This window comes from Pollicipes pollicipes, unplaced genomic scaffold (genome assembly GCF_011947565.3).
Source record: "Pollicipes pollicipes isolate AB1234 unplaced genomic scaffold, Ppol_2.1 Scaffold_3216;HRSCAF=3773_pilon_pilon_pilon, whole genome shotgun sequence".
Taxonomy (NCBI): Eukaryota; Metazoa; Arthropoda; class Thecostraca; order Pollicipedomorpha; family Pollicipedidae; genus Pollicipes; species Pollicipes pollicipes.
In genome coordinates, this window is record NW_023596251.1 from 5926329 (window position 1) to 5951315 (window position 24987).

At 49.5% G+C, this 24987-nt stretch overlaps 1 protein-coding gene across 1 annotated transcript in view; it reads left to right on the forward strand.

Annotated features, from left to right (window-relative positions):
• Positions 1–599: 599 nt before the first annotated feature.
• The window catches only part of LOC119090964 (regulator of G-protein signaling 7), a gene marked incomplete at its 3' end in the record, with an annotated part of 85792 nt that continues 61404 nt past the window's right edge, over positions 600–24987 (forward strand). Inside the window, 1 exon segment of the mRNA XM_037213688.1 lies at positions 600–761. Coding sequence (XP_037069583.1) covers positions 708–761 — 54 coding nt within the window.

The following is a 24987-nucleotide window of genomic DNA, read 5'->3' on the forward strand; positions in this document are numbered from 1 at the left end:
CACTCGAAGCGGCTTGTCTGAACCCGTTGGCACGGGCGACGCTCGCTGCCACCGGCGAGCGGTGTGTATCGCAGCGGCATGTATCACAGCGACGCTCCAGGCACAATCGACCGCCCCAGCTCTACGCCTCGGGTACGCGCAAGGCGTGACCCAGCGCCCCCGGCGGCTCCAACCCCCCCCCCCCCTCATCTGGCGCCTGGGCTCCCGCCGACTGCTGGTCGTCGGCGGCCGCGTGCTGGTCGCCGCCGCTTTCGATATTGGCCCGGCAACGCGCTCGACTGGGCTGGACGCCAGGCGCGGCTCCAGGCAGACGCTGGGGGCGGCGCGAGGCGCGCCTTCGGGCGGCCTCCCGAGCGGAAACCGCACGTCCGCATCGCAATGCACGCAGCTCGCCGTCCCGGCAGTTTCTCCCCCCTCCCCCCCCCCCCCGCTCCCTTCTGACTCCCGGGACCCGCTGCCGACCAGCCCGCAGGCTCTACGACCGCCCCTGCGCGGCCCGGCGCCGACAGCGCCATCGATCGCAGCAGGTTGCGCGGCCAGCCGCGGACGGCGCCACCGTCGGCCGGGGCGCCACCGCCTGCCGGACGAGAGCCGGGTGAGCCGGCGAGGAGAGCGCACGCACCATGTCCGGCGGCGAGTGCTCACAATGCGATTTGACGTAGCGCGTCCCCGCGGGCGCCTGAAGTCGTGCCATGGTGTGAGGCGCTATGGAGAAGCGACGTGATGGCGTCTCGAAGCCGAAGTCTCTGGCGCTGGAGAAGGTAGGTGCGCGGCGTCGGCCAAGGGGGGGGCGCCGCTCTCGTGCCGGTCTGCCGGCGACAGCTTTGACCCCGTGCCCGTGCTAGGCTGTCGTGATAGTGGTGCTGAGTGGCCTTGAGGAGGCACCAGAGGAGACACTCAGCCATCATCCCCGCGAGCAGCTGTGGGGGCTCGCCGCGCTTCTGCAGCTGGTGTACGTATGATTAGCACCTAAATTGGGTGAGATGACGTGGGAAGACACAACTAATCCATGTAGAACGCTCCACAGGTGGTCGCCAACAAAGCAAGATAGTTGGTCTCATTTTGCATTTCATCTTATTCTTAAGCTGTCATAATGAGACATAATCCAAACTGAGGATATGTTAAATGAACTTTCCTGCGCACGCAATTGCCAACGCACGCAGTTTGACAGCTCCGATTACGAGTGTGCGTGCCAGAAACAGCTCACTTTACCGGCTCATCCCGCTTCGGAGTGCATGAAGAAGCGAAAGCTGGAGGGACAATGATCTATGTGCAGTCCTTGAGCGTGCATGGTGCGATTTTAAGGGCGTAGATTTTTGGTTTCTAAGGTGGCTCAATTCCAGGAGCTTCCAATGTCTCAGGACACCGGCAGGCGGCCTGGAAAAGGAGCTTCAAACAGCCTTTGATATTTTAAGGAAACTTGCGCTGAATTTTAAATGTTCCATGCCACACGCGAAAACAGCATGGAATAAATATATTGAAATAGACCGCACCCAATTTTTACCTTGGCATGCATCAACGCCTTCGGTTGCGCTATATCCTTTTTCAGCCAGTATATCCCGATGTGCCTCAGGTCGCCAATTATCAGCGCAAGAGCTCAAAAGGCATCGAATTCTCTCGGAACTCTGTCGAGATTCTGGAGGGTCCCGCGGCGGTAAGCGGGTTCTCCGACTTCTGTCGTCAGCAGTGTACCTCAGTGGAGTCTTGGAAAGGCCTCGATAGATCTAGAAAACGATGTGGTTGAGTCTTGCAAGGAGTCAAGCCGGAATGGAAGGCCTTGTGCAACCTCACTCAAGTGAACAGCCGTCTGGGAGCGTAACCGATAGGTGACGGATATATTCATATGTATTTAGGAGCTTCCAGAAGGTGGATTGTCTGGCATTCATGTTAATATGCTTTCCGTTGTCGCAGCAGGTAACACAGACATAGCCATTTCGTCAAACAAGACAAGACAGCTATGATGAACGGGCCTAAAAGAACTACGACTAAGCAACTGCCACGGGAACTCCCAAAACAATGTAAAGATCCTTTTCCTTCTAGGCAAGCTACAGGTAACCTCACTCTTGTGTTATGTGCCGGTATTTGCGTGCAATGTATTACGGTCTGCGATGTTGGAGCCAGGGCACGCAGCTGCCGGTTATCACTCCTGCCACGCTAAGAGATGGTATCTGCTTTGGAAGAAGGGCGTTACATTTTCTCACTGCAGTCTTATCGCTGGTATTTATCCTTTTCTCTATCTCCCCTCTTAGAGACGGAGCTATGTAATTCTTTGAAACCGGAGGGCAAACGCTCGTTCCAAAAAGACGCGAGCTTTTTGCTGTTTTCAGCGCTCTTGATAACATCTTGGCGCTTCGAGTCCACACTAGGACGAGGTTCGGACAAACAGGGGGAAACGGGGGGGGGGGGGAGGGGGCGAGGCCTGCAGAAAATTCCCAAGCTTGACCCATGCTCTCTTTTTCTTTTAGCACATACCTTTATCGTTATTTTTTCCATTTCCCATCCCTTTTCTCTCCGTCTCCTTTCTCTTCGACCCCCCCCCCCCCTCCCCCTCCCTCTTTCTCTCTCTCTCTCTCTCTCTCTCTCTCTCTCTCTCTCTCTCTCTCTCTCTCTCTCTCTCTCTCTCTCTCTCTCTCTCTCTCTCTCTCTCTCTCTCTCTCTCTCTCTCTCTCTCTCTCTCTCTCTCTCTCTCTCTCTCTCTCTCTCTCTCTCTCTCTCTCTCTCTCTCTCTCTCTCTCTCTCTCTCTCTCTCTCTCTCTCTCTCTCTCTCTCTCTCTCTCTCTCTCTCTCTCTCTCTCTCTCTCTCTCTCTCTCTCTCTCTCTCTCTCTCTCTCTCTCTCTCTCTGTCTCACTCTTCCTCTTTCTCCTCTCCTATTTTCTCGTACATATAGGCCGCTAAGTTCATTTTGTGGCCTCGCCTGCTGCTGAGTAGGCTTTCATTCGCCTCCCCAAAATACGAGCGGCATTAGTTTCATCCGCTGGAGACGGCCTCCACAGTTTGCCTGTTATGGCGTCTGCCAACGGATTTCATTTATCATTATTGGGATTCATAGTTCAGCTTTCGTCACCGAACACACCATTAGCTGCAATAAAATATCCATCATCCCTAGAGCTCCGAGAAGGGCGAAACATTTGCGCTTCTTCATGTTAGTGCAGATGATGTATGCAAATGAGTTTGTTATCATCTTCGGGGATAGCTGGCTCAGCGAAGCACAGCGTCAGTCTCGACCTAATTCGCAGCGCGTGTTTCAGATCTTAGCGCCAGCGGCGCAGCTGTGTTGTGACAATGGGGGAGCCTGGCAGTTGTTGTCTCTTTCGTCTGTACGGTCGTTTGAAGTTTAGATGGTCTGAAACACCGTGGCACTTCTGTGCAGAAACGACGCCACTGAACAGCTGAATAATATTACGTGACGTTTGAGGCTTTGATGAGGCGCTGTTGGACTTTCCCTTTGACCGAAACTAGGTGGCGGTGTTTTCAGACCCCGAGGATGTCCGTGGCATACCGTGGACTCATCTCCCTACTCACCTCTGTGCTGCATTGTGCTGTTTTCCCGTCCTGCCACACGTTCGCTCATGAAGCAGCCAAGCGCACCAGTTTGACATCGGCGGGATATTTTAGCACCATGAATAGCAAAGTAAACGCAGCATGACTTCATCGGCTACCTTGTCCCACCTCGGCCCTCGGTCCACGCCCTGACTCCACTGGGCCGGCCCAGCGCGCCACCACGCTGGTGACACGTGTGCTGGCGCCCGGTCCTTTGCTTCATGGGGCCGTGCTCCGGCCGCGTGGCGCGGAACCCGGCGCGGCCCTCAAACCCTGCATGCGTCAAGATATCGCACTGGCTCACCGCGGACATAATTTGCCAGGTTATCCGTACGCATCGTTTGGCACTGCATGCATGAACAAAAATGCTCGTCATAAAATAATGACATTAACACAGAAAGGTAGGAAAATCAATGCATTTTTTACTCTTATGAAGCACAAAGCCACTTACTAATTGTGGGTGTCATGGCATGGGCTTATTAGTGATGAAATACCAAGCATGGTCTAGGACAGAAATTTGGTGCGTAGTAATGCATTCTTCTCGGCAGGGAATGTAGCAAACTTGCCATCCGTCCAAGCTGCACTAGAAAACAAATCTGGAACCAGCTCAATTTTGTGGCTGTCGATATGTACGCAAATCATTTGTATTTGCATTGGTGGCTTCCTCGTTAAAGAAGATTCCAGCTTTAGCCAGCCTATCCCTGAGCTGGAGCTGAAGCCAAATTGCATTTGCATATTGGTTTTGCAGGTCTGAGAAGGAATAAGCTAAATATGCTGTGATGAACCCAAAGGTCTGATTTCCAGTTCAAAAAGATGCTGCCATATTGCATGGCTTTTGAATTAAAATGCGACTGTTTGTCATTATAATGCTCTTTGAGGGGAGGGTCCCACACTTATATGAGGTTTTGAACTGAACTGGCCATCTTCAATACATTTTGGTACTGTTCACAGTCATGCCCTTCTTAAGACCTCAGCCCCACCTGTTCCTGAGCTACACGCCCGCCGCAACGGGAAAGGTATACCCGTTGTGCTACACGCCCGCCACAACGGGAAAGGTATACCAAGGCAGTATCTCAAAGTCACCTCGGCGTACATGCCGCCATATTAACGTCATTCAAATCCTGCCATTCCATAAGCCACGCGGTAACCAAGGCCAAACAAGATGTAACTGTTGAGGCGTTCATACCTGGCGTTCGTGAGGACAATTTCCAGATAAAGTGGCCGTCAGCTGGCTCGCAGTCAATGCTGTGCAAGCTTCGATAAGATTATCAAGCCATGCCGCATTGAGGAGCAAAGTTGCTGCACCGAGAACTGTGTTGTCTAGAGCAGTTTTTTCCACGTAAAGAGCATACCAATAGTTATAAGAGCATTCCCTTAAAATGAACAGCAGAAAACGCCGCCAAGTCATTGTTTTTGCTACGCAAGTGACAGCTGGGACTCCTTCCGACCCACATAGGGTTATTAGTTCCGTCCGCAAACTCTTCACGCTGGACCATTTTTGCCAGGTTTGGCGTTAGCTTGGATTCTATGGAATAGTGGTACTTATGCATCGCGCCATTATGGCTGCTGAGAAATCTTAGGCCGGCTGAAGTTAACATTGTAGCGTGATGACGTGGTAAGCGAAGAAAAAGGTGTCGTTAGATGTCACTGATTTTGCACATATTTTTAAAGGTTAGGAGGCTATATTTGGTCACGATTTCCTGCCGTTCGAGACGCAACATCCCTCTTTATGAAGTTCCGTTCAACGTTTCCTGTCGCAGACAACCTGCTTACGCGGAAGGAATGGCTGCCGTGTGAAGTAATCCCCAGAATGCTTAAGCCCTGATGGCGACATTCTTACCGGTTTTGCAAAGCATGCTTTTTGATTCCAAATTCGTCACACGATAAATGTGCGTGAAAATATTACCTCGGAGCGTGTCGGACACGACGACAGGGAGCGGAGGGGGGGGGGGGGGATGGCGAACAGTCGTCCCAGGCTGGCTGGGTCACTGAGCGTCTCCTGGCGACAAGTAGACACTGGGGATTACCCGGGAGCCGGGCAGCTCAACAAGTATTGGCATAGGCATCAATCCCCCGCAGATAACGTATGAGTCGTGTGAACGCGTTCAGCACCAGGTGGCATTAAGTGGTAATGCTATTGACGTATATCTTTTTTAGAATGCTTGCGGAGAGGAATGCGGTGAGAGTGTTGGCAAGAACATTGGCGAGAGTGCTGGCGTGCTGATCAGAATAGTTAGCTTTTAGTGCACGTCACTGGCGTGAGAAGGGACTAGCAGAAACGCTTCCAGGCGGCGGTGCTGCCGGATGTGTTTTGGAGCCATAACTGTTTAGAGAGACACGTAAGCATCTCTAGATACACATATATCAACAGATCACTTGGCTGCTATTCAGCTCCTTTTCAGCAGCATTACGGGGCTATCTACAGCAGGACAAATCGCGTACAGCGCAGGGCACTTGAGAATATCAACTCTGCTATATCTGCTCCCGTGTCAGTGACTTTGTCATACCACAAACCTCGCGGCGTTCACTACCACACCGTTGGCTCCTTGCTTTAAGGTGGGCGCAACGCTCAGATCTTCGCGCACGTTTCTGAAGCGCCAGCGACAGCAGTGATCTTACTAGCGCCCAGGGACCATGGCACAACCGTGATCCAAGCCCGGCTCCCCCGCTGGGGAGCTCAGAACCCTATCGTAAAACGCCGGTACCCCCCCCCCCCCGCCCCCTTCCCGACACCGCCTCCTCCGTAGCACCTGTGTCCACGCATTCACCCGGCAGCGCTCTGTTTTCTAACCCCGTGTCTACGTGACATTCAGTTTACCCCACAGCTGCCTTCGTCACAGGCCGTTATCCGTACTGCTGAGACACTGGGGGCCAGCGCCGATGAAGATACACTGGCGGCCAGCAGCAGTGGCACGGCAATGGCGGCCAGCAGCAGTGACACGGCACTGGCGGCCAGCAGCAGTGGCACGGTACTGGCGGCCAGCAGCAGTGACACGGCACTGGCGGCCAGCAGCAGTGACACGGCACTGGCGGCCAGCAGCAGTGACACGGCACTGGCGGCCAGCAGCAGTGACACGGCACTGGCGGCCAGCAGCAGCGACACGGCACTGGCGGCCAGCAGTAGTGACACGACACACTGGCGGCCAGCAGCAGTGACACGGCACTGGCGGCCAGTGCCAGTGACGACACACTGGCGGCAAGCGCCAATGACTGGCCGCTGAGACGGCCTCATCTGCGTCACGCCCAGGCGCGAGCTCAAATTAGCGCTGATCCCCGGCCGCAGGGAGCGGTACCTGTGCAGTGACGGGCTCTAATTGGATCCGCGACTCGCGCCGCAGACTTATCAGGCCCGGCTGGCGGTCGAGGGCCCGCCTTACCTGCCGGGGCGGGGCGGCGGACGCCGGCTCAAGGCTGCAGTCGGCCATGGGGCGACGGCGTCCCGGCGTGACGCTCAATCGCCGGGACCCGACGGGTCCCGGCGTGGAGCTCAATCGCCGGGACCCGACGGGGTCCCAGCACGGATTGGACCGCGCTGCGTGAACACGGGGAGTGCTAGATCCCATGGTTACGCGTTTGGGTTGGAGTTTTCGCTCTTGCCAGATGGTGGCGTAATATGGTTAACAGTGTGCAGAGGATGTCATGGGACAAGCGGACGCGTTAAAACAGAATAAAATATTTCTCAACGTGATCAGGACTGCCTCCTCAGTCGATAGATGGCATTCCGCTCCGTGTCTGGACTGGTAGGCTAACCCGCTACACCCAGACCTTCGTATTGCCTCCTCAAGTTAACATGTAGCGATGCGCAGATTTCAGCACCGGTGATCCAAGTCCTAAACATATGCCTTATAAACCTTGGTTTTGAGCCAGGGGACACTAGACTGATATGTTGGACATGATAATGGCTCCCATGACCGACCGTAATTTGACCGCAATGCAGACAGCGTTCAGCACAGGACATACAGCCAGAACGCACCGAACGCCTCATGCACAGGCATAGCTTTTCAGCAGTTTTCGTCAAAGACGCTCCGCAAAATGATGGCTAAGCTCGTAGGTACAATAAATTAGCGCATACCGGAGGCTGTTATAGCCGTATTTTTAGATATAAGCAGTTCCATCACAACTCACAAGGGATGTCCCCACGTTGGCATCCGACCTATCTGGCACCGTCCGTATTCCGATTTCGGTGCTGTGTCTCACCGCGGTTCATGCCTCTCGGGCCTGCTCTTGGGGAAGGCATTGTGCTGCCTTCATATTGAAAGGCCCTGAGGAGACACATTCCCTCAGGGCAGCAGGTACTCGCCAATCTTATTAAAGACGAATGGCGTTGACTGACACCCACGCACGGATTTAAATTACTGACACTAAATACATAGAAATTTTATGCACCGGTCAAACGCACGGGGCTGGCTAAATCCAAGGTTATAAAATCTGTTGATCCTAATTTCAGCAACGCCAAAGCCGCTAGCCCAGTTCCGTGGCAGTCTATTCAACGCACGTGTGACATTGACTCGCCAAGATATTGGAACCGATGAAGGAGTGAACCCTACTGATGACGAACGTAGCAAATCATCTGACGTGGCACAGTACTGTGGCATCCTTTGTGGATAGTGAAGTGAATGCAGAAATTTATGTCAATGTTGTGTTCTGTGTTGCACTTTTGATTCTTCCGAGAGGTTATCACTTGGTGTGTGCTCTCTGTTGTTAAGACCACAACTTGTCACTTGGAATAAAAAAGCGCATTGAAGTATTACAAAACATTGATGGCGAACAGCCGCCTATCACAACAACCGGGTGAATTATTCAGAACACAAATTTCCTCGCACAGGAAGAAACTGCAGTGGTCGGCGCAATGTGTAAAACTCTTACCAAGCGGGCCCGATTTCCACTGTATTCCACATTTGAAGACAATGAATCAAGTATCATACGTGATGAAATAAGCATACTTACTAATGTTGGCATTCATGTAACTGGAAAATTTTGCTATAGATCACACAAAACTTCTGATAAGTCTAGATTACACAAAACTTGTCTGTTTAGTAAATACGTTTTTTAATATGTCATTGATTGACTAGGTCATCTTACTTTGCACATCATTGGTTGATAGCCAATTGACGGCAGTGGTATGTGGTACAAATGTGGTACAATCTGCTTAAGGAGTCGTATCTCTCTGGCAAGGAGGCGGACACTACCACCGGCGGCCGTGTCGTGGCCTTACATCTCAGGACTAGTGTCCACGGAAGAGTCTGCGCGTGGCAAGGACGCTTTTCACCACGTGACTTCCAAACAACTCCTGTGACCGTTTCGTGAGAGAAAAAGTGTAAGCGGCGTCTAGCGGACGATAGCTTCCACGAATAACTCACGGAGCTCGCCCCACTCCCGGTCTGAGTTTTTGTCGTTGCGAAACTGGAATGGTAGCATATGTCGTTTTGCTGCTGACCGTCGACTATTGCGTTTGAGCACTCCCACGTCTCTTTTTGCCGAGAAAAATGATGGTTAAGCAGAAAAACATGGGTTCTGCGAGAGGCGAAAGGCCTTGCGTCAGGTGTTTTGACCAGACTTAATAATGGGCGTCAAGCTAACTTAGCAGGTGGGTCCTAGCACCCAAAATAATGGCGTCTGCAGAAAAAGACGATTAGTTTCCAGGCGTCTACAGAGCTGGTTCGGCTGCGGTGGAAAAAAACACGCAGTGCCCACTCAGCCCGTTCTTGCTGTTGTAACAGACCAACTTAATCGCCGATTTTCGTCTTTGGCCAACTCTCATGAATATAGCAGAAGGGTCAACTACTTAGGTCAATCATCAACTACGAAGACGATGCCTAGACTTCTCAGCAAACGTGCACCTTCTCATTGAGCCCTCCGGCCTCCTCAGTGAGTCCTACGAATCCCCCTCAGCGGCCTCCTCAGCGAGTCCTCCGAGTTCAGCGACCTCCCAGCGAGTCCTCAGAGTCCTCCGACCTCCTCAGTGAGTCCTCCGAGTCTTCTTACCTCCTCAGTGAGTCATCCGAGTCCTCCGGCCTCCTTAGCGAGTCCTCCGCCTTCATCGGCGAGTCCGCCGACAGGGATCCCGCGACAGGCCGCCCGCTCATAAATCCCCGGTGTCGGAAGGAGGCTCGGTGTCCGGTCCGGACCACCAGCGTCGGTAATGAATGTCTTACCGATGCGCCGCAGAGCCGTTAGTCCCAGCCGGGCGTGAGGCTGGAGGCTGAGGCTGGCTGGAGAAGGAGCGAGAGTGTAGAGGGAGAACTGGAGAAATAGCGGGGCGGAGAGAGAGAGAGAGAGAGAGAGAGAGGAGAGGAGAGAGAGAGTGAGAGGGAGAGAGAGGGAGAGAAAGAGAGAGAGAGAGAGAGAGAGGAGAGAGAGAGAGAGAGAGAGAGAGAGAGAGAGAGAGAGAGAGAGAGAGAGAGAGAGAGGGAGAGGGACGGACAGATGGACAGACAGACAGACAAACAGATAGACGGCCAGACAGGCGGAGAGACAGACAGACAGACAGACGGACAGACAGACAGACAGACAGACAGACAGACAGACAGACAGACAGACAGACAGACAGACAGACAGACAGACAGACAGACAGACGGACGGACGGACGGACGGACGGACGGACGGACGGACAGACAGGCGGATGGACAGACAGACAGACAGATGGACGGACAGACAGACAGACGGATGGACAGACAGACAGAGACAGAGAGAAAGGCACAGAGAGACGAGCGTGGTCATGCACCGGTCGGCCGCGGCACCGTCACCTACTGGCCGATTTTGTCCGGTTTTAACCGATCTCCTGCAGTTGCTGAACTCCAGCCGCGGCAGTCCGTCATCGCCGCGTCCGTGGAGAGTGGGCCGATATAATTCATGGAGACGGCTCCCCCGTGTCCCATGGGCTGCGGCGAACGGCGAACTGTTCGGGCGCCAGGCGATGCCTGCGAACGGTGGACGCCGCCGGTGTATTGATTAGGGAGCGGCTGCCAGAACCGCGGCCTCTCTTCTGCCCACTGCCAGGAGGCCTTCCGCCCGCCTCGGCGAGAGAGCGGTGTCAGCCATGAGTCGGCAGGGCCCGAACGGAAGCCGCTCTGGGCTGGAGGGGTGCACGTATGTTATTCGGCGGTGCTTCGCTCAGCCGATTGCATTAAAAAACGATGGCAGGGACGAGATGCCTAGCAAAATGAGGTCTGCTACGCCAAAAATGCAGTAAAAAGCATGAGACGGTTTTCTGAAACGATCATATGCTATTTCCTGCAAACATAATGGCACAGTTCTGATGCATCTCGACATCTGTCTCAGAAACCTACAGATGAGTGAGCATTTTTCAAACAAAGCACCATCCGTGCAAAAAGGTTGAGTATGCTCGTATGACTCATCTTGGCTGGTCCATCTGGCCCATCTTGATCGCCTTAGCCTGTAGCTGGACCAACGACACGTGAACACCATAGAAGAGTCAACATCAAGTGATCATCGTCAGATTTGATGCATAGGTATGATTATTCTTCGCATATATATATATATATATATATATATATATATATATGTAAATATATACATTATATATATATATATGTAAATATATACACTATATATATATATATATATATATATATATATATATATATATATATGTGTGTGTGTGTGTGTGTGTGTGTGTATGCAACGTTAAATAACATATATTATTAAAACTCATATCAAGGTTGTTTTGGATTAATCCGATCGTGAAAGTTGTTGGACGGTAACTACCAAAGTTTCCTAGTTGGTAGTTACTGTCCAATGGCTCATTTCGTTTCCATTACATATCATTCAGCTATTTCAACAAAGGCAGCCATTGTTAATAGAAATTGCAGTGATATGCAGATTGCATTTCCAACCGATCAAAAGTCACCGAAATTAAGGTATTTGTCTTTGCAGTCACCATGGACTTCCAGTGGTTGACTGTGGTTGTGTGATCATCCCAAATATATTGATCGTCTCGGCTCTCCTGTGACTGAATCTCGACCAAATGGTACTAATGAGGGGGACTTGGGTGGATTGCACACATTGGGTGCACACTTCCACAATCCAAGCGTAGGGAGCTCGCTTTGTAGGTCCAGATGAACAGGGCGCCCAGCGACAGAGACTTTCACACAATGCGTGCAGTAAGCTCCGTGCGGCATTTCCAAAGTTTTTGCGCACCATGCGTGAGTCATGCAGTAAGCTCTGCGCATCAGTTCTCAAGTTTTACGGACGTGCTCTAGGCAAGACAGCTGGCAGAAGCAACGACGGAAGGCTGGTTCGCAGCAGCAGAAGGGTAAATTGGGCAATGTGAGGTTTCCCGTCACTGATGCCGCTATTGATGAGGCCTCCGACAAGTCATGCATCAACTTACAGTAGGTCACGTGAACATCGCCATGTCGCTTACATTGGGTCACGTGGACATTAGTCACCTTTACACCACGATTTGGCTGCGGCTGAGCTAGCACCATTCTCAGAAGTGTTCCAGAATTGCCAACTCGGGTGTAAAGCAGCACGTTATGAGGGGGAATTTTTCACCCCTTTTCCCCATATTAGACACAAATTTTTCGCTCCTACCTGATATTGTATAACCACACATGTCATGCCCATATTTTCCTTTAAGAGGTTTTAGTGTCATCCAAAACGGAGTTCACATGAAACCATCAAGCATAAACAAGGCTACACAAAAACTGGACACCCATGTCTATATCCTGCTTCACCTACACCTGAATCATGCCTATGTATGCGCAGAGTAAGGGCACCAGCCACCTTCAAGCCCGAGAGCCTCAGCGACTCTAGCCGCTGGCATGTATCGAGTTGGTTTAATCACAAAATGCATCACAATCTTCAGCTGTATGCAAAATACAAGGTTTTCACGCATACCCAATCGTTTTGGGTCACACCACGCAAACACCAAAGGAAAGCAAAGCCTGATACAAACACCAGCGAAGCCTGGCATAATTTTTTTCTCCACGCATTTCTTTAACCCGAAGAAACCTGACCACTAAATTGCACCACTCCCGAAATATAGGAGTCGGAAATTCGAGAAATGCCTTCTAAATGAAATCTAAAAGCTGAATATAACAATTTGATCACTCATTTTAGTAAGTTGGTTCATTAAAAAATTTGACCAAACCACGCTGAGTCTCTATATTTATTTAGCTACTCTTGTTTTTCCTAGTCTCATACCAGTGAGATGCAACTTTATTTTTCCTCCCTTTCCGATCATATTTAAAGACACCATTTATGGCGTAAAATGTTGACCAATTTCTCTACAAAGTGTTTCAAATGCAAACATTGCATATATTACACACACAAAATAGATTAATTCGCCAGTCACCCAAACATAACTGATATGCACCCAAGAGTTAAAAAATCGTAGAGAATGAATGAGGCAATTTGAAGCACGGAACTTGTTTTTGCCGCCACTTTTGCCCCTTTGAATCCCTAGTTATCCGTTTTCGGGTCATGGCGGGGCTCAATAATGGTCAATCTAAGCCACTACAGTTTCACTACTTTGGCAAGTTACAATATCCTGCTGTACATAGCTTTGGGAAAGACCTGGCGCGGCTGATACAGAAGTGTTTGGTAGCGAAATGCATTTTGACCTGGTACGTTTATTTGCATGGTTGATATTTATATGTTGTGACTGGGTTGGATAATCCTGTCTGTTAGCAAACCATACAAACATACTGACCTCGTGTGGGGGAGCAGAAAAGTCTGGAGTCAAAAGTCAAAGAGTCTGGCCTTGAAAAGCCAGTTAGTTTCTCCCGTGGAGCAAGTAACTGCTTACCTTTCCTGCGTTCATCACATCATTTGTAATTACATGTATTCATTTCTGTTAAAATTTATCAAGGTGTGCTTGTCAGACAAATAGATGATGCCACGATGCATGTAATCAAACTGTTCCGTTCCATAACATTGCTGTTGCTCATTTGTATGGCGTTTTGAACTGAAATAGCCATCTTGAGGAACTTTTGATGCAGTTCGCGACCATGGCCTTATTAAAACCCAAAACGATCTGGTTCCTGAGTGAGATGCCTGCAAAAGTGAGAAAAGCTTTGTTTGGAGCCTATTTCGAAGTTGCCTCGGCATTAATGACGTCATAGAAACGTCGTGCGATCGCGATCACACCACATGCTGTTTTCTGCTTATGGTCAAAACAGCTTGGCCGCTGGTATATTGTCAAAAGCGATGATGCGGCAGATATGATACAATGCGCGGAAAATGATTGGCTGTTAGCAAGATTTCGCTGCTGAATGCGTGTCACGAACGTAAGCGTGCGCACTTTCCAGTTGTGCGGCACTCGTCGTGAACGTGTCATTTTTCTTTTTCCAGGACACAGGTCAATGTTATGGAAAAGAACGCCACTGTCTGCAAAAAATCACGGCAACCAAAAAAGGGCACTCTCCCGAAAGTTATAAAAAAGTAGACTTGACGGCAAATCTGTCATTTTCCCCCTGCTCGCGTGTTTTTCTTCTACTGACGTATCTCTTACAGACAGCTCGGTTGGCGCCTCGTGTACCGGAGCACAGAACCTTGCACGGGTTTATGGGTTAGCCAGGCGTTATGAAATTAGGGAGCATTACAGTAATTTTAGATATACATTTCATTAAATATTTCACACATGTTGCACCACAAATTAAAATCTTGAATAACAAATTGTGTCCTACAAGTACAACCTCTTGAGCCGCATTACCACGCGCCCCCGTTGGGGCTTTGTTTCGAAGTGTCTCACGGTGAAATGAGGTGTTATGACTGAAAACCAGTGCGGAAATTGCGAGAAAATCTGCAATTTGAGCCCACCATAGTCCCAACAGTCCCGCGAGCTATGCACGTGTGAGATCACACCCATTTGAGAACAGAGTGTGAAGCGGGGGCTTCAAATGTGTGTGATCACTGGTGGTGTGTGCCAGTGGCTTGCAGTGATCTTGTGATGGGAAGTGTGCGTGTGAGTTTTGTACTTCTGAGAGACAACACCGTTTTGGTATTATTTAAGTCTACTGAATCCCAATAAAATGTGGTATATTGATTCCTGCCTCTACCTTTATGTTTCTGTTTGAACATGACGAAGGCAAACTAAGAGAAACACTAGCACTTATGTTGCACGGGTGTACAAAGGCAAGATGGTACTTCATTATGATCTTGCCAACCTTTTGAAACTATTGAGGTATTACGGCACGCAATTAATACATTGCATGTCATTATGTCAGCAATTCATTTTGGCAGTAGGGGCTGGTGCGTGCAGCTCATAAATGGACATGCTCAGTACAGGTTCACATTACATGACTTGACAAAACTGACTTTCCCCGAAGAATTCTGAAAATATAGAGCTGTATTATTACTCCTGCACACTGCACTGTCTCCACAAATTTTGTATGCAGGCAAGCATTGCTCCTAGGTAATCAATGTCATAGTCACTGCAACTTGCGTGAGATGCTGCGTACTGAGAAAGGTGGAAAAGAATTGCTGTTGGTGTCTTGGATAGCACTTAATAATATTTTTAACATGAGCCTTGTGTACACTGGCAGCTTCGTCGCTTCCTTGCATATTGCCCATCCAACCATAACTACATGCACTTGTCATGTCTCCAGCCTTGTGCAAGTTCAGCATGTTTGCAGTGCCATTTCACTATATGTAAAATGCCCCTGTTATTTTTTAGTAAAGCAGCCTGATGGCTGCAGCATGTTGCATGACGGTGGAAGTGAAAAACGTGTTTGCATCTTTCTGACCTTCGTTTTGTGGATTCCCAACATAGGCTGAGCAAGTGATGCCACTTATTGGTTGCCCGCCTTGCTGAAAGTGATTCGTATATTGTATCATGTGTTTGGCCAGTCATGTATCAGTCAGATGGGAAGTCAATGGAAGAGAGCCCACTTGACCCATCTTTTCATAATGGAACTTATTATGAAAACAGCACGGATTGCAGTACAAAAACCATATCGTTGTTCATTATGTCATGCAACAGTACAGCACTGAGGTAGTGCCACAATTAAGCTGTTGACCTGTGGCATTGCACAATGTACCACATTTGTTGACTACTTTATGTCAGGTCTATGAGACTGCAGCTTGTAATTTACGAACGACTGGTAACAACTGATTTAACAATTCCAAAGGACTATCAGCGGCAGGAATGTCATAGCACCACAATGGTTATATCAGGGCTAACCATAAATTGCATAAATGATCCTAAGCAAAAACAAAATTCTTGGTAGCCCAACATTGCCATCTTTACCATAGCAATAGCGACGTTCTGGCAATCAATTCATAGCAACGTTACAAATTTATTGATTTTCGCATGACACCGCATTTTCAGTGACACACAGTGAAGAAAGTAACTACTGTGCACATCACATGATATCAATGTCAGGTCTACAGCACTACAAGCAACGATCGGTCGACAATAAAGTATTGGCAAAATCATCAACAGCATAGCAGCAACAGCAGCAGCAGAACAAATCGTACTTTGATATTAATAATCTGCCATAAAAGCTTGCGATCGCTACGTTGCGCAAGCCAAACAGTCCACCAAAGCTTTTCTTACGGCCAGCACCAAGACAAAAAATCCACATGCAAACCACCCACTAATCCGCCACCCGACACAGCCCCCGCGACAAGGATGGCCGGTTGGCGTCAGCTTTCGTTTGTTTCGAGGTATTCTTTAGGTCTGGCTGCCAGGTGGTGCCAAGTATTGCTGTCGTCACAAAACCATTCCATGACGCCATCAAACAATGACGTAATGGAGCGCATTCTTACAAACTTTGAAATTGTGCTATTTAGCTTCGTTTTTGAACCTTGAAAGTTTACCAATAGTCACCAGTAAGCTTTTCCCATCATATCTGATGCCTTCCTCAATATCTTCAAATGTGGAACATTCCCTTTAATGGATGCCCTTGTCGCAGCTGAAATCGCAGGCAGCAAAACTGATTTTGTGGTCATCTGTAAGTCATGCAATATTTAGAGGAGAGAGGTCGTTTTGTGAAGCATACTCACCATTGCTCTTGAAAGACGCTTATCATGCCAATCAGAATAAACTGTTCAAAGTGATTTGAGAAATTTTGACTCGTGTGTTGTTAACTGTCTGTTGTCAACAAGTTGACATGAATTGATTTAACCAAAGTGCAAGTTGAAACAAGCCAAAAATGAGCTTTATCATGTTTTTATCACAAGTGCTGCTGGCAAGAAATAGTTTGGGTGAGTTGAGAAGATATTTAGCATATGGGGTTCCCTAACTTAGGGTAAGTTGGTTAACTGCATGACAAGTGGCAATAGGAATTTTGCAAGAATTCATGACTCACAAGTGTTGCTGTGATACAAATAGATTAGACAAGGTGAGACAAGGTACGATTATTGAGGCTAGGCTTAGTTATGCTACTTTCATGGAAATAAACATTTGCGTTTTGCAAGAAACAGTGGTATGATAGTTACGATTCCTGACGCTATCTTAAGAGAAGTCAGAGGTATGACTGCGGTATTCGTGATGTGCTGATGTGGACGAGTCCACGGCTTTTTTTTGTTTGAATGTTTTATGCTTGTCGAGTTTTTGGGTGTAGTTTTTGTTGTTGAATTCCTTTGCTTTGTGTTTTGTTAAAAAATCCTGTGGAAGGGAAGTGCAAAGTGCGGCATCAAAGCGTTGGTGTTGCACAGTTTTTGATGCTCATTACACGATTATGAAATTGCTATTCTGTAATGCGTTCAGTTTCACTGTAATGACCTAGGATATTATAAAACATTTTTGTCATGTTTCTTATATTACATCTATGCCAACTTGAACGTAAGTTTTTGTTTGCTTGAGTAGCTCTCACTGACGCATGAATTCCAGCTTTTGTGAATTGAATTTTTCACTCCCACCCTAGTTCAAAACCGATTCTGGCTCACTGATTCTCAGTACGATTGTTTCGTGTTTTCAATTAAGAGCACCATCGCCAGTGCAGATTTCAGCTTCAAATTGCAGGTGTCTAAGCTGCGACCTAATGGCGTGCGCTTCGAAGCCTAAATTATTCAATCTGGATGGGCAATCTGCAAAATTATGGCATCACTTACGAGGGCCTACTTGACAACACAGAACAAGTTGGTCAGCTTGTTCAAGGGTTCTCCTAGTAGATTGCAAATCGCTCTGATTTGGCCAAGACTTGGAATTACAGGTAAATCAAGTATACTCTCAGGAGTATACAGTGTATGTAGGTATGGAATGTAATGTGTGAAGCCAACAGGAAAAAAACAATTTTTGGCCACATTGCTGCACCTCCATATGTGCAGCGTTATATACTGGCTTAAATGAAGGAATGTGCATTTCAAGTCAGCAGCTGTGCATGACAGTTAAATGTGCGTACAACCTTTCCGTATGACGAGCGCTGAAGGATTTTCGTTAATACAACTACAGTGTGAAATTCCCTGTGCATGTACAAGGGTAGATAAACCAGGGCACTGCTTTCAGCGCTGACGCATATTAAAATATTTGACTGGTGTTGAGCAAAAGGAAAGGAACTCTTTTCATGGGCTTAAAAATTCATAGCCTTACGCTGAAAGAAGCTGGGAAACTGCTGATGTTAGCAATCGTTTTATGCCACAACAGCGAGCCGCTGTCAAAACCTCAGGGACCATTTTATGTCTTCATTTGTAATGTCCAACCAAACGCTTGGCCGAATCCAAATTTTAATCGAACGCATGCTAGGCGATTTCCAAAAGCCCTTGCATCCAAAGCTTGAGTTAAAAGCACCCTTGAACTTCCAATAACTAAATCACGCATCAGTAGCAATCCCTCGACGCGCAGGACCAATGAACCGGAACATCTTGCGATCCGGGGAGCACGACTCGGTCGTGCATTAGTTTTGTTTGGACCATCATATATGCCTCTGACGGGCAGCCGGGCCGGGCTCTCGGGCCGGTTCGGCAGGGCCGCTCTCCGCTCTCTGCACGCCACACCGAGCGTGTTCGGCAGGGCCGCTCTCCGCTCTCTGTACGTCACACCGAGCGTGTTCGGCAGGGCCGCTCTCCGCTCTCCGCACGCCACACCGAGCGTGTTCGGCAGGGCCGCTCTCCGCTCTCTGCACGTCACACCGAGCGTGTTCAGCAGGGCCGCTCTCCGCTCTCTGCACGCCACAAGACAAACAACGCGCACAAATCGCGCTATCCGTCTCCACAAATAAGATACGCCCCGGCCGGCCGCCGCCACGGCCGAGGCAAATCGCCGATATTTCCCTGTCGTCCTCCATCACGGCCGGACGGGTGGGGGTGGCCCTGCCCCATTTGCAGCCGATCAGGGGAAGTTCTCGCCGTCGACCGGGCGCTGGCTCCGAGGGCGGCCCGGGCCGGTTCAGGGGAACGGCGGCCCGAGGCGTCGTCCGGCTTTGGGGTCTGTGCAACTCCGAAGAGCTCCAGACGAGTCCCGCGGTGGCGCGGGCCCCGCTGATGGCAAGCTGATCTTGGCAACAATGTTGGGAGGTCCGGCTCGGCTCTGAGGGAAACCGGGCACCTCGTGGCGCCTGACTTCGTGCTCGGGCGGACCAATGGGAAGGTGGCGGAGGACCAACAAGACAGATGGGTAGCTGGCAGAGGACCAACGAAACCGATGGGCAGGTGGTGGAGGACCGACAAGACCGATAAATCGATGGCCTGCTCGCGGTGAGACCGTAGGGTCGCCGCCCGCCGCCCGCGCGCCCTGGCTTCTCATTGGCTGTGATGAATGCTGAGCGCTGCTCTGATGAGGTGCGGCAAGATGTGAGGAGCTGTTTCGTTTTTGACCCACTGAAGGATTGACTGATGGCCCGTGTCGTGTCAGTCAGACAGAAAGGATTGACTGGTGGCCCGTGTCGTGTCTGTCAGACAAAAAGAATTGACTGGTGGCCCATGTCGTGTCTGTCAGACGGATAAATTCTTGGCATCGAGGGGCAGTGTCATCTAACTGACTTTCTTGAGAGCTCGATGGAATGCAGAGCTCCCTGACGATGTGTGATAAGTCAGAGTTGCCATGATAAATCAGTCGGCTCCGATGTGGTTTCTATGTGGTTCCGATGGAGTTCCCGATTACTTTTTATGCTAATGTAGTCAGAAGGTTGTATCTTGGGCCGATCCATCAACCTGCTACTGCTGAAAATGCTGCAAACGTCTGCACATGCAAACGAATGATAGAAGATATCAGGAGCACTTTAAAGGGGGTGTCCTAACTTTGGTGCAAATTTCAAAAGCAGAATCTAGTGAAACCTCAAGACCAGCTGCGTCTACCAAAAGTACTGGTTAGTAACACCAAATTGCGCTGTCAACGCTTTGTAACAGCGCTACGCTTCTTCCCTGCAGTCGCGACTACCGTCGTCGTGACAACTGCCGTGGCACCTGTTCTGGTCCGAATGAAAGACGTTTCTAATTGGCCCGGCGGGCGACAAGGGCAGGTAACCGAAATCACATTGGTTTATATTTGAACCAGTGCGTCACCACTGACCGTCGCATACCCCCGAAACCAAAATGGGCCTCGAAAAGAGCCGCTGTGATAAACGCCATTGGAGAGAAATCAAACCCCTAGTATAACGCTTCGTCGAATTCACGGAATTATAGCTTCATGTTCGCTGGTCTCTTATCGAAATGTATCGCCTCAAGCTTTCGTAGTATGTATTGCACACACATTTTAACAAATTGGTGTGTTACAAACATTGCAGATCACACACACAGACGAACAAAATGCATTACTCGCCTGGCGGTGAGCAGGGAGTCGTACAAGAGCTGCTATTTCAACCTAAAATTCTGAGCTATTCATAAGGATCTCTGAGAAAACTGGTGCTACTGACCAAATCATACGCGTCTGATGCAACAATAAGTGAAAGTAGCAAGCAAAGGTGGCATGCTCCCTACAGGTTCTGGTTATGTACTTACCTACATGGACAAAATCAAGACTGAGGCGATCAGTAGCAGTTGTATTTGACAGCCGTCATCAGTTACATTTCACAAATCAATGACATCTAATTGGGGTGCTCAACTTACCTCTCCAAAGAAGTTGTTAGCAATTTTTGTAGCCAATTTACCCACTCCATTAAAATGTATGTGATTGTTGTAACTCTCATCGAGCATGGCTTACACACCAAAAAACGGCGAGTGGTCCTTACCAAGCCTCCAACAAACGACCAGGAAGGTCATAAATGCTGTAGTTGTTGTGGTGTACAGCTAATATGTATATATATATATATATATATATATATATATATATATATATATATATATATATACATATATATATATATATATATATATATATATATATATATATATACAAATGACTAGGAGGTAATTAAATGAGCCCCGATGAATATAAATTCAGCCATGTTTTACATACTGTTTCTGGTGATCACTTTGGCATGTCTTTTCTTCCAAGGCACGGGCCATAGACTCATTTGCAGGCGCCCCCTGAATGACCAAGAATAGTTATCTCAGAAAAAAGGATTTGATAATTGTGACCAAGAGGCTGGCACCTGCGACGAGTCTCCGTCTGTGTGTAGAGCAAACGATGGCTGTTTTGTTGTTGTTCAGCATTTGACGTGCCAGGTGGGTTCATCAGCTATCAGCACTTTGCATTGTTCCCGCCTCAGGTCTTTACTGTATAACGTAACCAATAATGGCCTGACTTGCCAGATGCTGACTGAAATCAACGGCCTCCGCGTAATCGTAGCCCGTTGCCATGACGACACGCAGATCGCCGCCACACGGCACATTGGAGCAGGCAGTCAAATCTGCGGCAATCTTTGAAGATGGTATTGGACACAATGTGCACGCGGTTTCTTCAACATGGCACGATGGTTAACGCTGCTAAGGCGGAACTTTTACTTAATGGAGATAGACGCCAACCCAACCAGATGTCATGTTTATGAACAAGTCACTCCGATGCCCAGATGGTGTGAAATATCCAGGCGTGGTCATGCATCGCATGCTGTCCTGGGAGCTGCACGTGGGCCAGGCCACTAGTTGTGTTGTCATTCTTGTCGCTCTCCCAAATATCAAAACACGTGGTGCCTGTTAATCTTCTTCCACGCCTCACTGACGCGGTTGTGTTCCTCCATGCCGCTGTATTCAGGTTTAGGGGAGCGCGAGAGGCATAACTGCTACCAAATTGGGGAAAGTTTTGAATTTCGCAGCTAGCTTGATCTCCGAGCGACGCAAATATGACCACGTGTCGGATGTGTTAATGAGTTTTGACTGGCTTGGTGCCCAAAAGCGTACTTATTTGTTCTATCCATGTCTTTTTCGCAAGATATCGACCAACCCAGCGAATTAAAGGGAGTGTGTCTTGAGTTTTCGTTTTTCTCAGTATACGCCTATTGATGATTTGGCAATTATCTAACGTCAATTTTGGGTGCTAAATGTGCATTTAAGGTCTTGCGACAGTTTTGATTTATCTATTTTTATCCATCCCATCGATGTCTGTGCGTGAACAAATAAAATCCTAAACGATAAACCAATCAGCGGGCAGGAAAGCACGAATCCACTGGCTTATATGCGGCGAGTAACTGCGCGCTAGATAATTGGCCATTATTTTGGTTGCTTGGCAACGTAGAACAATCATTATTTCCCCAGAGCCTGGTGCAGCCGATTGACACAACACAATGCCCGTTCCTCATCCCAGTATACAGAAGGCCGACAGAGTGGTGCGTACCAACCGACCAGCCTAACCATGCATCTAGGCCCGTACACTCGCAGCCCTCAGCTGAATGGAAGCAAAAAACATCAACATAATGGCCGCCGCTATCGCCGCGTTCGCAAACTGCTGTCAGCGCTGACAAGCGACATCCTCGAAAAGCCATGGGCTAGAGCTAACGATACCTTCTCAATGATGTCGACGTGTTTAATAGCGATTAATGCTTGGAAGCTACCCGTTCTTTAACTTAATAACTTCGTTCTTCCATACAAACAAAACAAAGTTTGGGGACTGTGGCAATATCTTGTCTGTGGAGACGAATTTGTAGAAACCAATGACACCAAAATTTGTAAATCGAAATTCTCTCACCCTATTTGCACAGTCAAAAATCTAACCTGACTAGACACGCTCCCTTTAACGTTAACGTTCCATTCCTGTTCCAGTTATGAAAACACCGAGTGCAGTAAGTGTCACTTTAGGCAATTATCTCTTTTTTTGTCCCAAGAACGATCAAGGAATCTGGGTGTACGCCTACCGAGCTGCGCACATGCACGAGCTTATCACCAGCAATGATATTCCGAACTTGTCTCTTTCTATTTCCAAGTCGCGTGACCACTCAATAAATCAAAGTGCCTCACATCTCAACTTCCCGTAGATATCTCTTTGTGTTGTGCTTGTGCTTGTCACATTGTGACTGTCTACGTACATGCCTGTTCACAAAGGTTCAGGAAAGGCCCAATGAATGTGGTATGACATGATAGAGTGCAATACAATACAATACAATACAATACAATACCCCACCACCAATGTCGTCTTATTTCAGCGCGGTCCCCGCTCTTGTGTAGGGGTTACATTGTAGCATGGTTAAAGTAATTGTACCAAGCTCCAGTTAGTACAGATATTAATCCATGGTATCCCCCTCTTGAAGCTCTAGGATGCCATCGACTAGTTCTTTATGAAATAACAGGCATTGCATAGTTTGAAAACTTAAGCGCAAATGTAACTGCCCTCACGTGTCATTTTTGCGCAAAAATCAATTGCTAAAGAAACATTTGTTACTAGCAATATCAAGATAAGTAGAGGTACAATTGGCTTGGGTAACACACAAAGTGGTGAGTTTTATATGTGGAATATCTGCCAAAACCTGAAAGGTAGCCAGCAGTGCCCGCAGAAAGTCCTGCGGCCTTTTTTAAGCCCAGGCTCTGCGAGTTCAAAAGTGGCAGCTCTGATGACCACGCATTCTTGAGACCGGCATCGATCGGTCAGTTAATTTGTTTTTAAGTGGTCGGAGTGAAGCTGGTGAGGACGAAGCCAGCGCCTTGGGAAGCACACAAAGAACTCCTTACCTGCTCACAGAGACCTCCTCACGCAGCGACCTCAGAGCACACTGAGGCCTCCTCACAGACACTTGACCCCGTGCGCGTGTCAGTCTCTCTCCCTCGTCCAAATAGATGCTGTTAAGTGCAGAGGAGGCATCCGCGAGCCTGGTCTGGTCTCTGGTCTCCCTGGCCTGGTTTCCCTGATCTGGTCTCTGGTCTCCCTGGTCTCTCCTGGTCGCCCAGACTCATAGTTTTAGTCTCTTGGAGGTAGGACAGGGCGCTTTGTGACACGGCCTCGCTCGCCACGTCTACCCTACGCTCCTGGCTCGGACTACTGAGGGGCAGGATAGCTCGCATTCGGGCGCGGACGCCGAGTCCATCTCCCGACTCCTAACTCCGTCGTGATCTCCTGTTCCTGCCGCCTCCTGCCGCCTGGTCCGGTCACCCGGTCTCCCCGCCCCTCGACTCCGGACCGGCCGCCGGACCCACGACCTCCGGGTGGGGGGGGGGGGGGGGGGGTGGGGGTTACGGCCCGCCGTGAGCGGGCCCGGTGTGTGCTGCCGAGTCTGGACCCCGGTCGCCGGACCCACGACCTCCGGGTGGGGGGGGGGGGGGGGGGGGGGGGGGTACGGCCCACCGTGAGCGAGCCCGGTGTGTGCTGCCGAATCTGGACCCCGGCCGACCCGCGCCGCGTTTGCTTGGACGGCCGACGGGGTTTGTTTGCAGTGTCGACACGGGCCCGTCAGAAGGCGCCGATTCCCTCTGGAGGTGGCTATAAATACGTCCGGAAGCCCCCCCCCCCCCCCCACACACACACCAGCCAGTCAGACGATCGCAGCGGCATCGGATGGGTTCTATGGCCTAGCTTCGTTGCGTCTGAGACGTACTCGCTTTTGTGCGACGCTCGGCCCAGCGGCGGGCTCCCCGCTGCCGGTCGGACGCTCGGCCCACCGGCAGGCGCTCCGCTGCCAGCGGGTTCACATGGAAAGCTGGGTCCCAAAACGTAGACAGATCATTACATTCCGCACCATGGTACTGTACAAAGGAGAACTTGCAGTGGAAGCCTGCACAAGGAGAGATGTGACACTTCGAAACGATTCACGGCACGCTTCCAGTTCAACCAGGCGCGGCTTGCGTTTGCTGCTTAAGGGGCCAAAAACACGCGCCCAAGGTTTATTATTTCGGTAAGCAGGTAAACAACACTGTGATTCCTAAAGCATCTGCCCACCCCCACAAAAGAGAAAAAAAAACAAAAGCGAAAAACAAAAAGGAACAGTAGCACTTGTTCGTCCTGGTGGCTCCGTTGGATAGAGCGCCTGCCCCCCGATCCACTCACCCGTGGCGAGGTAGGTTCGAGTCGCTTTGGGCGCTTGCCATTTGCCCTTGACAGGTATGGCCTGCGACTGGTGGCAGCGGTCGCTCTAAAGGTTAGTCCACGTCAGAGGGCAGGACGGACCGTGCCGAGCATTGCGGCACGTTAAAGTTTCGCCACCAAATTCTGCCTTTGCCTGGCATTGCGTGATCGGATG